Source organism: Brassica napus, chromosome C3 (genome assembly GCF_020379485.1).
Source record: "Brassica napus cultivar Da-Ae chromosome C3, Da-Ae, whole genome shotgun sequence".
NCBI lineage: Eukaryota > Viridiplantae > Streptophyta > Magnoliopsida > Brassicales > Brassicaceae > Brassica > Brassica napus.
The window spans coordinates 18,787,675-18,803,823 of record NC_063446.1 but is presented as its reverse complement, the minus strand read 5'-3'; the positions used below and the strand labels follow the sequence as shown (position 1 = coordinate 18,803,823).

The 16,149-nt window shown below is 41.2% G+C and overlaps 1 protein-coding gene across 1 annotated transcript; it reads left to right on the top strand.

Annotated features, from left to right (window-relative positions):
* LOC125583633 lies at window positions 1-2,773 on the top strand. The gene is made up of 5 exons (XM_048750921.1): window positions 1-688; window positions 774-1,375; window positions 1,463-1,540; window positions 1,632-2,291; window positions 2,378-2,773. The coding sequence occupies exons 1-5, from the start codon at window positions 583-585 to the stop codon at window positions 2,456-2,458; spliced, it is 1,527 nt and encodes a 508-aa protein (XP_048606878.1). The 5' UTR covers window positions 1-582; the 3' UTR covers window positions 2,459-2,773.
* Window positions 2,774-16,149: the final 13,376 nt, after the last annotated feature.

Sequence of the window (16,149 nt, the reverse complement as noted above, 5' to 3'; positions counted from 1 at the left end):
AAACTGAGTAGTCCTCTCTTCTCTTAGAAAAGAGAAAGCGAGAGAGAGAGAGAGAGGCTGCTGTTTGTTCATGAGTTTTCTTGTTCCAAGTATTCCCAAAACACAGAGAGAGAGAGAGCAAATAAAAAGAACATTCGGCCTACCAGTCTCGTCTTCCCATCGCAAAACCCTAATTTCGCTTCTACAAACCCTAATTGCATCGTCATCCTCTACTCCAATCGCTCCCCGTCTTGTCTCTCGAATTCGTTATTTTTTTTTTCTTCTTCCAAATTTGTCGTAGGTTTCTCTTCTCCCTCCTTGCCATTGTTTCGTTTCGAGCGATTTCATCCAAATAATCTCGGTCTGGTGTTCGCACCCATCGTGCTGTGTTGGGATTAGGGTGATTAACATCGGGAGTGATAGTCATCATATACAGAGATAATTGCCCTAGTTGTTAGGGTGCCATCACTGTGCTAGTCTCTTATTGACAGTGAGTGATGATGATCTTCTAGCAATCTGAGAGAGAGAGGGTTTGGAACGAATCAATTGTTCGTTGTGGTGTTAGGTGATTAGAGATAGGAAGAGGAATTGCAAAATTGGTTGATGGAGAAACGTGAACCCTCTTTGGTACCTGAATGGCTGAGAAGTACAGGGAATGGTTCTAGTGTTGGGAGTAAAAATCACATTCTTTCATCGTCTGCTCGCTCAGGTATGCTCCATCCTCTTCTTTACGTTTAGTGTCATTGTTTGAATAGCATTGTGACTCTCCCTTTTTGTTTTTGTTTTTGTTTTAGATTCTTCTTTGTTACTTAATAATAGCAAGAGTAGGACCAAAACCACCGATGTTGATTCACTTGGGTCTCCTTTTCTTGATCGGTCTTGTTCCACCAATTCCCGGAGGGGGTCTACAAAAAATGCATATAGTAACTTCAATGTTCAAAGGAGCAATAGAGATAAAGATCGGAGCAGGGAGAGCTACGTAGACCACCCATGGGACCATGATACTTGTTTCCCTTTCGGCACCTTTTTAAATGAAGTTCAGTTAAGGCGATCTAATTCAATGTCAGCAAGGAAACAGGACGACCCAGGGTTTTCTATGGGTTTCAAAGATGGTAGAAGCCTTTACAACAGAAATGGTATGCTTCCTCCTCCAAAGAGCTCTGAGAGGACTCAAGACGTTCTAAGAATCTCGTCTCCTTGTCTAAGTCCTGCTGTTGGTGGTAACTCAGGCTTCACTCCTGGGGAACCTTGGACATCCGCTCTGGCAGAGGTTCCCATTGTTATTGACAAGAGTGCTTCCGACCCCGTTGCTGCTAATGTTGCTACCTTAACGGGACAGACTCGTAACATGGCTGAAGCATTGTTGCAGCCTCCTAGAACTGGTACACCTCCCCAGGTATATGATTTGTATCTTTGTGTTGCTTTATACTACACTTGCCTTTTTTCTTTTTTTTTTTTTATCTGACATGTTAACTTTTATTAGGAATCTTCAAAGATACAGAGACTTGAAGACCGAGCTCTTAAGCTAATACCGGTTCTGCCTTCTACACCAAAGGGCTCAGTAAGTTTTTTTTTTTTTTTTCCCGCAGCTATTATTAATTTCCTCCTGTTACCTTAGGCTATACTCAGTTTACTTTGGTTTAATTCGTCAGGTTCTGAGCTCTTCTGATAAATCCAAGACCAAACCAATGGCTCGAAGTGGTGAAACTGGTCTTGCTTCGTTTAGAAACACCCACCTGCAATCCTCTTTTCGGCTAGGTAATCTTCCTTCTAATTCTGGTAGTCAGATCAAGCCTGATACTACTAAGAAGATGGTGGTTCTCAAACCTGCCGTCAAAGAATCTCCAAGTCCACGTCCTACAAACAACAGCCTGGCTGCTGCTGCTAGCCAGATGATCGCTGCTCCATCTGCACTATCCACTACTTCTGCGCAAAGTACAAACAATCCAAGGGAGCTCAAGGGATCCTCGGTAAACATGCCACCAGAAAAGAAGCTTTCCCTGGCTCAAACTCAGAGCAGGAATGCATTTTTCAGTGCTTTGAAGAACAAGACATCTACAAACATCTCAACAAGCTCTTGCACCATCTCTAAGGAGCTTGTAGCTAGTGACCCTTCAAGTGTAGAAAGAGATGACATGGTCATGGAAAGGGTCGAGAAAGTTTCTGAAACTGCGGAGAGGGTTAACGTTTTTGAGTCGACAGACCTTCCAGATGAAAAAGAGGCGGAGTTCCTTAAATCCCTTGGGTGGGACGAAAACAATACTGAGGTAGAAGCCCTCACAGACGAGGAGATCAGAGCCTTCTATGAACAGGTATATGAACATAACAACACTCTTACTTCGCTTGCTTTGATTCTCTCTCATTGTTTTTTTTCTAACTCATCTGACTTGACATACAGCACAAGGAGGTGAAGCCATCACTGATGCAAACGCTGCCTATCATTAAAGAGGCAACTGAGGACGCAACTCCCAACTCGTGATCCGATTTTGAAGATAGTTTTCTCATTTCTCTTTCCTTTTTCTTTTTAGTTTTATTACTTGGTGGAGTGGACAAGAAGGTGGGGGAGGCTTCAGCTGCACTTTTGAGTGTTGTTCTACTTCAGATAAGCTACAAAATGAGTTTTTGTACATCTGTTGGTCTGAAGATAGAAAGAGCTTTTGTTTTGCTATAGCTTCCTTAGGTTTCTAATGTTTGATATGATGAGGGGAAGGTCATAAAACTTTGTTGGTGGTATAAAGAAAATTTAAAGGCTTTCGGTTTCTTTCTTAAAATATATAAATTTCATCTTTTGCCATTTTTGTTAATTTGGTTTAGTTAATTTCTCTGCTTTCCTCTCAGCTCTGTAGTCTAGAACCAATCTTTTTAAAACTGGCCTGAAATAATGGTCGAACCGGATTCAACCTTGACCTATACTGACTATAAACCGCAAAAATCAAAAACCGGTGAACTATTGAACCAGCTTTGAACCAAGTACGACTACTTAGTGTAAAATTTTGAATTTTACGTTGACAATTATCTTTATTTAATGAACTATTTTTCTTTTTTTATCTAACAATGTATTTTAGATATATAGATTTTCAAAAAAAATATTACAGAGGTTTTTAAATTTCCCCCAATATAATTATCCAAGGTTTTAGCTATTTACAAAGTTTTTTTTTTTTTTGGTAAACATGTTAATGTTAAGCTTATATTACAATTTTCAAATTTGTGACAGAAGTTACAATGACAAACTAGTAACATAAACAACAACAGAAAGAAACTACATATAACAACGACGAAAAAACAATAAGGAAAACACGATTTAGGTTTAGAAAACAAGAGTCAGAGGAAAAACCACTCGGGAAGCACTTAAAAGGATTGGCCGGAGAGCGCAACACGCAGGATCAGGAGTTTCAAGTGAAAGCACTAGTAAACATATGAGAACGAGCCGGTATATAATGGCTTGCCCAGGCACTCGCCTCCAAAAAATAGCCTCACTACAAAGCCCTACCACCTGCAGAAGCAAAGACACCATCGGAACAAGGAGGTCACAGTAGACGACAATGGGACTGCACCGAGGCGGCGAACCGACGAACCAGAGCCTGTCGAAGCTCCGGCCACCAAACACCGCAAACAGCCACCTCTACTCACCCACCTGAAGTTCAGAGGCACCACACTACTCCAATAACCCTAAGACCCCCACTGGATCCACCAAAACCCAGACTTCAGCCTGAAACCGCTCTTATTTGGAAAGACTAATGGATGATAACCCGCCACATCCACCAGACTCTGCACGGGAAAAATGACGCTAACACCAAAGGGCAAGAAACAGCAGAACTACACCCTATCTGCAGAGGCGCTAGCAACACTCGCTGCCACCGGGATTGCAGACCAAGGATGACTACAACAACCTAGGCCAACAATAACCTGCGCGAGCGACTGACCCCGAGAACTGAGCCTGACCCTTCACCGCATAAAGAATCTCCAGCCACCTGCATCATCGGAACGCCACCTCTGATTTAGCGAAGAAAGAGAGCCCAGTCTTACCTCGAGATCCAGGCAGAAAAGCCTTCTAGCCACAAGGAGCTGCTGCAATCTTCAAGGAAAAACTGCCGGCAGAGAATCATCACCACCACCAGAGCACCCGATTGAGATCCAAAATCGACTCCATGACCAGCCACCTCTCACTGGTGATGAGAGACAGATGGATCTGGAGAGAGATCGCAAAGAAGAGCACCCCCAACCGAGAACGAGGGTTCTTGTCATCGACCACAGCTAACTAACGCCGAAAGAAGCGTCGGAGACCCAGAGCACCACCACCGGAGCACCATCGCCCACCCTTGCTAGCAGATCTGGCCAGATCTAATGCAATGTCTCGAAGTCACCCTTGGAAGAGCCACCAAACCTCACTCTCCCAGCCGCGCCTCACCACCGCTCCAGAAACCTCACCACCGGACAGCGACGCCAGAGAGGGGAGGGAGACCACAACGGAGAGTATATCGGCGGAGCTAGAGAGAGGAAGAATGAGGCGAGACAGGGGAAAAGAGGGAAACAGAGAGAGGAGGAGAGACAGCCGGCAGCGGCGGCGGTAGAGAAACCACCGGAGGCCACCACCGGCTGAGAAAGGCAGTAAATTAGGGTTTTAAAACTTCTGGTAGAGAGAAGGGAGAGGGAAGGGAGAGAGAGAGAAATGTCACGTTTTTTGACTATTTACAAAGTTTTTACAAGTTACACAAACCTATAATCTAAACGTCAAACCTAAAACCAAAATCTAAAGTATAACTTACAGATTTTTTTCCACTTTATTTTGGATTCTTATTGATTTCTAATGAAGACAATTTGGCTTTCCCCCACCTCAATAGTCTAGAACAGTAAATGACAAATTTGGTTTGCTTATGTATTAATAAGTTTTATATTTTCTCATCTTTGAGAAAAAGACATGTCAATGTACTATATGTTGTTCCCTTTGCAATTTTTGGTATTTGTTTACCAACACTGACTATCTTCTTAAAAATATTTTCATCCGCTCTCCGATTCTCTAGATAGAACTACGAGATTTTTTCATAAGTAATTTTTTATGTTCATCGTTCTATTTGTGTATATCTTTCCAGACTACATTTTGATTGAGTAATAAAAATGATTTTTTATGTTCAAAAAGCATTTTCATTAAAATGAGAGAAATGATTTCAAATTGTTCTAAAACATGTTTTTATTCCAAACAAACGAACGTATAAAGATTAAATTGATCAATCACATTTAGAAAAACCTTACTGAGTATGATATCTTTTTGAATTTAAGTTAATTGCATATTGAGAAAAAAATCATATTCAATCATCTTCTGTTTGCTCAGGTATTCTCAAGTTTTGTATACCTCTATATTCGTGTTGAAACCGTTCTTTGAATAGCATTGTAACTATATATCATTTCCTTTTTTTCATTATGGTTTAGATTATTCTTTGTCACATAATAGCAAAGAGTAGGAACCCAGGAGGCTGTCTTAGGCAGTAGGGCAATGGGGGTGTTGGTCTTAGAGCCCAAACTTTTTTGGGCATAAATAATGTTAAAAAGGGGACCAATTTGTTTTAAAAAAATTAGGAATAAAAGCCCAAAATTTTTAAATTATCCATTGTCGTATGAAAATGAATTTTAAAAATTATTTTGCTCAAGGATGCATGATTTTCTTGAGCCGGCCCTGAACCATAGGACCAAAACTGATGCTGATTCAGTTCGGTTTTGTGTTCTCGGTCGGTCTTCTTCCACCGATGCACGAAGAAGATTTAGTAATGGGTCTTCCAAAAATGTGAATAGGAATTTTAATGTTCAAAGGAGCCGGAGAGGTAAAGATCGGATAATCAAAAAAATATAGGCTGAGCTACATAGACCCATGGGACCATGATTCTCTTTTCCCTTTTGGTACCTTCTTAAACTGAAGGAATCAAGAGCAGTTAAGATGATAAAATTCAATGACTACAAGGAAACATGAATGGTATGATTAATGGAACTAGCCATGCAACGAGCTCCATAAAACCCGAAGAGGGGAATGAAGGAGGCCCAGACGTTGAAAGAATCTCATCTCCTGGTCTAAGTGGTGCTGTTCAGAGCTTGTCTTTGGTGACTAAGGCTTGACTGCTGAGGAAGGTTGGACATCGGCATGGGCAGAGGTTCTCAATGTTATTGAGTGTTGGAGGCAGATTTCATCCCGCTCAAGACCCTATTCGAGAGTCCGACCCTGAGTTACTTGGACCAGGGAATGGATAACTGGCCCATGCCATATTGAGCTTGAGGGACGGCTCTTGCCGAGCTCACACAATCTAACCTGATCTGAAATAAAGTCAAAGAATTAAAGACAATCACTAAAAGTTTCTGATACGCGCCAGTAATCACATGGCCATTATGATTCATCCCAAAAGACCTATAAAAGAGGAGTTTTTTTTGCAAAATTGACCTAGAACTACTCAAATTCAAACACAAAACTAACTTTTTTTTTTTTTTTGAAATTGGTTTTGCCCTATTCACCCCACAAGTTCATATAATTCACAAAAATGCCATCAAAATTTTTTTTCTTTCCGAAAATGACATTTTTACTCTTTCACCCTCATCATCTTCAAGTAATTACAAGATTGTCATTGTCATCAATACTCCAACCACCATGAACAACTAATTTGAAGCTCTTAATACACCTAAAATCGATTTACATTCTCTCTTTCTCACTTGTTATGAACTAAAAACAATATCTCTTTCACTTTGCCTCCATATTCATCCAAAAAACTCAAGCTTTTGATTCAAATTTTTTTATGGTTGATATAGCCATTCAAGCATACTATTCTTGGTGGGTTAATTTCGTTTGAGGTTCTGGGTGGTTGGAGAAGACTCTGTGTGCTAAGGAAGTCATCTCACTAGTTTAAGGTATGAAATTAATTTTTTTTCCAGATCTGTTCGCGTAGAAGACTTACCCGTAAATAGTCTGGCTGTAGAAGACTTACGGGTAAGTCTTCTGGTCAAACAGACGACTTACTTGTAAGTCGTCATCTTTGTTTGTTAAAAAAAAATCTAGAGAATACCCTAGACGACTTACTGGTAAGTCGTCTAGGATAAACGAGTTAGTTTTGCATTTGACCGAATTGTGTCAGATATTTGACTTTTCCTGTACGACTTACCAGTAAGTCGTCTCCGGGAAAACAAAAATTTTAATATTTTATTAAAGCTAGACGACTTATCTGTAAGTCGTCTCACGATACTTTTGCAATTGGAAAATAATTTAAATATTTAACTTTTCCCAGACGACTTACGCGGAAGTCGTCAAGTAAGACGACTTACTTGAAAGTCGTCCGACTTACTTGAAAGTCGTCCAGGATAAGCAAAGTCGTCAAGATTTATTTCCTAGATTCTGGTCAAACCTTTCTTATTTCGGACGACTTTCTCGTAAGTCGTCTACCTGGACGACTTTCAAGTAAGTCGTCTGGGTAAAGTTAAATATTTAAGTTTCTTTTTCGAATTGCAAACAAACCTGAGAAAACTTACAAATAAGTCGTCTAGCTTTGATAAAATATTGAATTTTTTGTTTACCCAGAGACGACTTACTGGTAAGTCGTCCAGGAAAAGTCAAATATCTGACACAATTCGGTCAAATGCAAAACTAACCCGTTTTATCCCAGACGACTTACCAGTAAGTCGTCTAGAGTTTTTTTTAACAAACAAAGCTGGACGACTTAATTTAAAATTCAATTGCAAAAATGTCGTTTGCGTCAATGTTTAGTAAACTTTCATTTTCTCTATGTTTACTAATGTGTTTTATTTTGAATTTTTGCAGATGTTGCGTCAGTTACATGCAGTGTATGGAGAATGGTTGTTGAAAGATTGTTGTTGGGATTTTGTGGTTGATAATGTCAAAGGAGCGAGAATGTTTTTTTGAGTGAAGGTTCGACACATGCTGAACTTCTTGCAATGGCTCAAGAAGATTATAACCTGGACATGAGCACATAATCTGTGGAGATAACCTACTCATTACCAGTAGAAATGATGCTGGCTCCAGACACCCCTCCTATTAATGTTACAAGTGATAGACAAGTTCGAAACTTGCTCGAGATAACCAAAACGCATGGAGTACGGCTTTGTGTATCAAGCCGTAGCAAGGTGGAAACAGTTTCAGAGTTCAGGGAAGAAGATGATGAAGCTGATGAAGCTGATGAAGCTGATGAATGTTTTGAAGATGATGATGATGATTTGGTTGAAGATGAAAATCATGATGGGGAGGAGGATGATGGGGATGAGGACGATGGGGAGGAGGATGTTGATATCTCTATTGTTGCTGAAGCGGACGAGAATGGTGAGGATTACAGTGTTTATGGAATGGTTGAAGATGAGGATGAGGAAGATGATGATATGTGTTTTGAAGATTTCAAAAAGATTGAAGGAGGAAGATCGAATGGTAACATTATCTATGTCAACCAGAGTTTTGTTAGCAAGGATGCATTGCTTTCAGAGCTGCGGTTGACAGCAGTGAGGCTTAGGTTCTCCTTCAGAATATACAAGTCAATGAAAACTCTCCTTGTGACAACATGTCCGGTAAGTGGTTGTGAATGGAAGATCAGAGCGAGTGTGAAACATGTGACAAACACGTTTTGGGTAACAAAGTATGTGGAAAAACATACATGCTCAGTGGGAGACCGAATCGCTCAGCGGAGACACTGTACTCCGAAGTATGTTGGTAGGCTTTTCATTGATCGTGTTGGAATCATTGATGGGTTGAATCCGCAGCATATCACTGATGCAATGAAGAACATGTTTGGCATGAAGCTTGAATACACCACTTCATACAGAGCACTTTTATATGCACAAACATTGGTGAGAGGATCAGCAGAAGATGGGTATTCGCGTCTGGCATCATATCTCGAGCAAATCTCCTTAGCAAATCCCGATTCTATCACGACTATAGAACTTGATTCTATCAATAGATTTAAGTATCTATTTCTCTCTTTTGGAGCTTCTATCAAAGGTTTTAAGTATCAGAGAAGGGTCATTGTGGTGGATGAGACTCACCTAAGTGGGAAGTATGGAGGTGTTATGTTAGTTGCAGCCGCACAAGATGAGAATTTTCAGATATTTCCATTGGCTTTTGGGATCGTAGATGCTGAAGATGAACCTTTTTGGGAATGGTTTTTCACAAAATTGGCTAGTTGTGTATCTGATGAGCAGCCTCTGGTGATAGTCTCCGACCGGCACACGGCCATTAAAAGTGCGTGTGATAAGGTGTTTTCTTGGGCAACCCGAGTAATATGTTATTATCACTTTCAAGATAACATTGTCAAAAAGTATAAAGGGAAACATCTCTTGTACTTGGTGAAAGGTGCTGCTTATGCTCATACGGTTTCAGATTTTGACCGGTACATGGCTGAGATACGGAGTGTAAACCTGGACCTTGCAACGTATTCGGAGAATGCCGACGTCAGCCTATGGTCAAGGGTTTATTGTCAGGGGGACATGTACAACATAAAGACAAGCAACATCGCTGAATCTATTAATTTTGCTCTGAAGCGAGCTAAAGGATTTCCGATTCAGTTCATGTTGGAGTTCATAAGGGAGAAGCTAGGAAAGTGGTTTTGGAAAAGGAGAGAAGATGCTTTGAGTCTCCCAACTCAACATAGTCGGGGTGTTGAATACTTGCTTGCTGTTCGATCAGAGATAGCGGATACGATGACGGTACAACCAATTGATGGATGGCGATTCTTTGTGAAAGGTGGCAAAATGGACTGTGTGGTTGATTTGGAACATAGAAAGTGTGATTGTGGTGTCTATGCAGTGGAGAAAATACCTTGCTCTCATGCTATAGCTGATGGAACATCTGCTGGTTTGCATATCTCCACACTTGTATGTCCAGTGTACTCAAATGATTTTCTGTTTGCAGGATACTCAGAGAATATATATCCTTGTATTGGACAACAAGTTGAGGAACGCACATGCTTTCCTCCGGATGTAAAGCGTGGTCCGGGAAGACTGAAGAAATCAAGATGACAATCTTGGTTGGAGCTATCCAGGATAAGAGGACGCAAACCCCGGAAGCAACACAGGGTTTATAGATGCTCAAAATGCAAGAAAACTGGCCATACGAAACCACAATGTAAGAAATGACGTGGATGACCTTCAAGTAAGTCGTCCCGAAGGTCGTCCAGTTAGTCGTCCAGGGTTTTTTCTTCCAGAAGACCTTCAAGTTAGTCGTCCAATGTTTAGTTTTCCAGAAGACCTTCAAGTAAGTCGTCCAGAAGACCTTAAAGTTAGTCGTCCAAAGTTTTTTCTTCCAGAAGACCTTCAAGTTAGTCGTCCAGTGTTTAGTCTTCCAGAAGACCTTCAAGTAAGTCGTCCAGAAGGTCGTCCAGTTAGTCGTCCAGGGTTTTTTCTTCCAGAAGACCTTCAAGTTAGTCGTCCAGTGTTTAGTCTTCCAGAAGACCTTCAAGTAAGTCGTCCATAAGGTCGTTCAGTTAGTCGTCCAGTGTTTATTCTTCCAGAAGACCTTCAAGTTAGTCGTCAAGTGTTTAGTCTATGTATTAAAAATTTGTGTTATGAACTTATATGTGTCAACTTCTTTGTCAAATTGCACTTCCAAACAAATTTAAGAAGGTATTGCCCTTTATATTATCTGAAAGGTTACAAAAGGTCACTGCACAGAAGACTTTCCAGACTACTTATAGTTAAGTCGTCCAACATTCCAGACGACTTAACTGTAAGTCTTCTGCGCAGAAGATAGGTTACAAAATAATCAAGTTCAAATACACACTTCAGCCTAATCTATCATAAAAAATAATCTAACGTAGCCTGTTTATCACCCCTCATACGCTCCAGGTTGGCATCATTGTCCTTGTTTTCGAACTCATGCGCGTCAGGAAGCTCTTTAAATATATCCACCGCCATCTTATCACTCATAGTCTTTCCGTTGGGCTTAGCAAAGTCTTTTTTACTAAATGGCATCCCAAGAGCATGCCATTCAATGTACTTTAGAGCGTACACGCCACAATCACCAGCACGAGCCTGAGGTATATTGGTCAGTCTCTCATATGTGAATGGCTCCAGGCTGTATTGGGCACGTTGTTCGTCTGAGGAAGCGCACTCAACAAGCAGATAAGGGACCATATAGAGAAAAGGCTCCATTACCACATCGAGTTCTTCTGGGGAGATACTAGAAAAATGTTGTCCCAGACGACTATGTGCCTCTTAGGGATCGATATCCAGATAGCAATCCAATGAGTGTCGGTGTAGTTCATTGGCGCATAGACATCATCAATATATGTCCCCCAAACCTTGTTCGATTAGCAAACTGATGGTATAGTGCCTCCATAATAATTCCACGACCCACCAGGGAGTCTTCTTCCTAAACCGTTCTGATCGGGCTCTGAGTCCTTAAAATCCTTGTAGTTGAATCTCCATTGCTGAGCAAAGAGATGATCAAGGAAGCACATTCTCTCGCTCCTGAAATGTTGTGGGTTAGCGTCATACCTCTTCCTCAGCACATTAATCCAAGCATCAATATGCTACATATAAAATAGGGTACAAGTCAGAAGATATCAGACGAATTACTGGTAAGTCGTCTACGTAGAAGACTTACCAGATGACTTATTGGTAAGTCGTCTACAAAGAACACTTATCAGTAAGTCATCTAAGTCATAGTAGAAGACTTACACAGTCCTACAGCCACTCTAAGGAGGTCTGGAGGATGTGATACCACCAAGTTCTACTTGTACGTGTTTTTTTATCGAGAGGTGTTCTATAATGACTGCAAACACAAAATGTTGAAAAGCAATCAGTTTTTGTAGACTAAAGCAAGCTATTATGGGAAAAGCAAACACTTACGGACAAGTTTTCAACCAGTCAGCGAGCTCCTTCAACTTCTTCTTGCCAATTGGTGCAAAAGGATTATAGCATGGATAAAGCTTTTTGTTTGGAATGATCACTTTGGCCGTATTGTTTGTCGTATAAGGAGATTGCTGTGAGGCAGCAAGTTTCCTTGTTCGATCACTCTTTGCACGGCAAAATGCCAAAGCAGCATCCGTTTTTCCTGATATCTAGCATCCTCCTTCTGTAAATCCGAAACAGTGGGTTGATTTTTGTCCAATAGAACAAGGCTCGGTTCTGGAGCTTTATCTTTCGAGGAACTAGCATCTGCGGGCACATTTAGACCTTTATCTTCCGGCAAGCTCTTCCTTCCCGCGTTCGTCCCATTAACACTTTCACTCTGCAATATACAAGATGGATTTATACAATAATAACCAAAGATCCATTTCAAACAATAATAACCAATGAGTGTCTTCAAACATGAAACAAAATACATATACAAAATCCATACACTATAAACAAAGCACACATGTTCTGACATACAAGAAACAAAGCAAATGCAACTTTTTAGTTCTTATTCTTAAGACTTTGTCTAGTCAATCTCTTGTTGGGAGAGGATTCGCTACTAACCCCGGGTTCGAGCGTCGGTTTAGGTGGAGAGGTAGTGTTTTGAGATGATGTCCCTTTCCGTTTTGTGGTGATACCAACCTTATTCTCCACAGCTTCCACCCTTTCCAACAGATACTTGATCTCCTTAAGGCACGTCCCAAACCCTTCCTTCATGGCATCAACTATGTCCTTGAACATGGTTTTAATATCCTCTTTGGTCAACCCACCAACAGTCATAGTCACCTCTGAACGAGCCACTGTATGAATCTCTTCACTAGCCTCTGCAGGTGCCTCTTCACTAGCCCTGCAGGTGCCTCTTTACGAGCTTTCTTCCGAGGTCTTGGACTATCTTCCTTCACTACCTTTTTCTTCGCTGGACTCACAACCGTCGGCTTTGTATTGACCCAAGTACCGGTGACTTCCCAGCAATCCATGGTCCACTTCCACGGTCTCTTCACAAACATGAGTTTAATTATGTTCTCTGCGGGCATGTCCTCAACAGCAAACTCTCATTTTGGAAACATTTCACCAATGTCCTTCTGAACAAAGTTGATCACCCTAGTCTGCAGTAAATAGAAGATATGAACTTAGATATTTCACGGATTAAGAAAGGATGAAAGAAAAGACTTCGCAGACGACTTATAATTAAGTCGTCTGGAAAGTCTTCCAGCTGGACGACTTAGTAGACGACTTATAATTTAGTCGTCTGGAAAGTCTTCCAGCTGGAAGTCTTAGTAGAAGACTTATAATTCAGTAGTCTGGATAGTCTTCCCAGGCGACTTAATTATAAGTCTTTTAATAAGTCATCCAGCTGGAAGACTTTCCAGACGACTTAATTAAAAGTCTTCTACTAAGTCGTCTAGTTGGAAGACTTATCAGACGACTTAATTATAAGTTTTCTGCGAAGTCGTCCAAATTGAAGCAAATACCTGACTGGGGATAGCCTTTTTAAACTGTATGCGTCCTTTGCGACCCTTGTAAGCCAGTATCGGTAGAGACGGATTGTTTGGGAGAGGATTACCATTATTAGCACCCAATTCCGGCAGAGCTGTGTACACCCAGACCTGGAGAGCTTGCGCAAACCCATTAATAGTGTAACAACCCGAAATATCTCCGCTCTTCACAGAGTTCATCAGCACCTTAACTGGGACTCTCTCCCATGGATAATTCTGAAACCGTTCTAGCTTCATGTTTCCTTGTAGTCATTGAATTTTATCATCTTAACTGCTCTTGATTCCTTCAGTTTAAGAAGGTACCAAAAGGGAAAAGAGAATCATGGTCCCATGGGTCTATGTAGCTCAGCCTATATTTTTTTAATTATCAAATCTTTACCTCTCTGGCTCCTTTGAACATTAAAATTCCTATTCACATTTTTGGAAGACCCATTACTAAATCTTCTTCGTGCATCGGTGGAAGAAGACCGACCGAGAACACAAAACTGAACTGAATCAGCATCAGTTTTGGTCCTATGGTTCAGGGCCGGCTCAAGGAAATCATGCATCCTTGGGCAAAATAATTTTTAAAATTCATTTTCATACGACAATGGATAATTTAAAAATTTTGGGCTTTTATTCCTAATTTTTTTTAAACAAATTGGTCCCCTTTTTAACATTATTTATGCCCAAAAAAGTTTGGGCTCTAAGACCAACACCCCCATTGCCCTACTGCCTAAGACAGCCTCCTGGGGTTCCTACTCTTTGCTATTATGTGACAAAGAATAATCTAAACCATAATGAAAAAAAGGAAATGATATATAGTTACAATGCTATTCAAAGAACGGTTTCAACACGAATATAGAGGTATACAAAACTTGAGAATACCTGAGCAAACAGAAGATGATTGAATATGATTTTTTTCTCAATATGCAATTAACTTAAATTCAAAAAGATATCATACTCAGTAAGGTTTTTCTAAATGTGATTGATCAATTTAATCTTTATACGTTCGTTTGTTTGGAATAAAAACATGTTTTAGAACAATTTGAAATCATTTCTCTCATTTTAATGAAAATTCTTTTTGAACATAAAAAATCATTTTTATTACTCAAACAAAATGTAGTCTGGAAAGCTATACACAAATAGAACGATGAACATAAAAAATTACTTATGAAAAAATCTTGTAGTTCTATCTAGAGAATCGGAGAGCGGATGGAAATATTTTTAAGCAGATAGTCAGCGTTGGTAAACAAATACCAAAAATTGCAAAGGGAACAACATATAGTACATTGACATGTCTTTTTCTCAAAGATGAGAAAATATAAAACTTATTAATACATAAGCAAACCAAATTTATCATTTACTGTTCTAGACTATTGAGGTGGGGGAAAGCCAAATTGTCTTCATTAGAAATCAATAAGAATCCAAAATAAAGTGGAAAAAAATCTGTAAGTTATACTTTAGATTTTGGTTTTAGGTTTGACGTTTAGATTATAGGTTTGTGTAACTTGTAAAAACTTTGTAAATAGTCAAAAACGTGACATTTCTCTCTCTCCCTTCCCTCTCCCTTCTCTCTACCAGAAGTTTTAAAACCCTAATTTACTGTCGTTCTCAGCCGGTGGTGGCCTCCGGTGGTTTCTCTACCGCCGCCGCTGCCGGCTGTCTCTCCTCCTCTCTCTGTTTCCCTCTTTTCCCCTGTCTCGCCTCATTCTTCCTCTCTCTAACTCCGCCGATATACTCTCCGTTGTGGTCTCCCTCCCCTCTCTGGCGTCGCTGTCCGGTGGTGAGGTTTCTGGAGCGGTGGTGAGGCGCGGCTGGAAGAGTGAGGCTTGGAGGCTCTTCCAAGGGTGACTTCGAGACATTGCATTAGATCTGGCCAGATCTGCTAGCAAGGGTGAGCGATGGTGCTCCGGTGGTGGTGCTCTGGGTCTCCGACGCTTCTTTCGGCGTTAGTTAGCTGTGGTCGATGACAAGAACCCTCGTTCTCGGTTGGGGGTGCTCGTCTTTGCGATCTCTCTCCAGATCCATCTGTCTCTCATCACCAGTGAGAGGTGGCTGGTCATGGAGTCGATTTTGGATCTCAATCGGGTGCTCTGGTGGTGGTGATGATTCTCTGCCGGCAGTTTTACCTTGAAGATTGCAGCAGCTCCTTGTGGCTAGAAGGCTTTTCTGCCTGGATCTCGAGGTAAGACTGGGCTCTCTTTCTTCGCTAAATCAGAGGTGGCGTTCTGATGATGCAGGTGGCTGGAGATTCTTTATGCGGTGAAGGGTCAGGCTCCTGTTCTCGGGGTCAGTCGCTCGCGCAGGTTATTGTTGGCCTAGGTTGTTGTAGTCATCCTTGGTCTGCAATCCCGGTGGCAGCGAGTGTTGCTAGCGCCTCTGCAGATAGGGTGTAGTTCTGCTGTTTCTTGCCCTTTGGTGTTAGTCATTTTTCCCGTGCAGAGTCTGGTGGATGTGGCGGGTTATCATCCATTAGTCTTTCCAAATAAGAGCGGTTTCAGGCTGAAGTCTGGGTTTTGGTGGATCCAGTGGGGGTCTTAGGGTTATTGGAGTAGTGTGGTGCCTCTGAACTTCAGGTGGGTGAGTAGAGGTGGCTGTTTGCGGAGTTTGGTGGCCGGAGCTTCGACAGGCTCTGGTTCGTCGGTTCGCCGCCTCGGTGCAGTCCCATTGTCGTCTACTGTGACCTCTTTATTCCGATGGTGTCTTTGCTTCTGCAGGTGGTAGGGCTTTGTAGTGAGGCTATTTTTTGGAGGCGAGTGCCTGGGCAAGCCATTATATACCGGCTCGTTCTCATATGTTTACTAGTGCTTTCACTTGAAACTCC

Coding starts and splice junctions, on each gene's coding strand:
- LOC125583633 (XM_048750921.1), top strand. CDS start 583: ATGGAGAAACGTGAACCCTCTTTGGTACCTGAATGGCTGAGAAGTACA. Junction 689..773: donor TTCATCGTCTGCTCGCTCAG/GTATGCTCCATC, acceptor TTTTTGTTTTAG/ATTCTTCTTTGTTACTTAAT. Junction 2,292..2,377: donor TCAGAGCCTTCTATGAACAG/GTATATGAACAT, acceptor CTTGACATACAG/CACAAGGAGGTGAAGCCATC.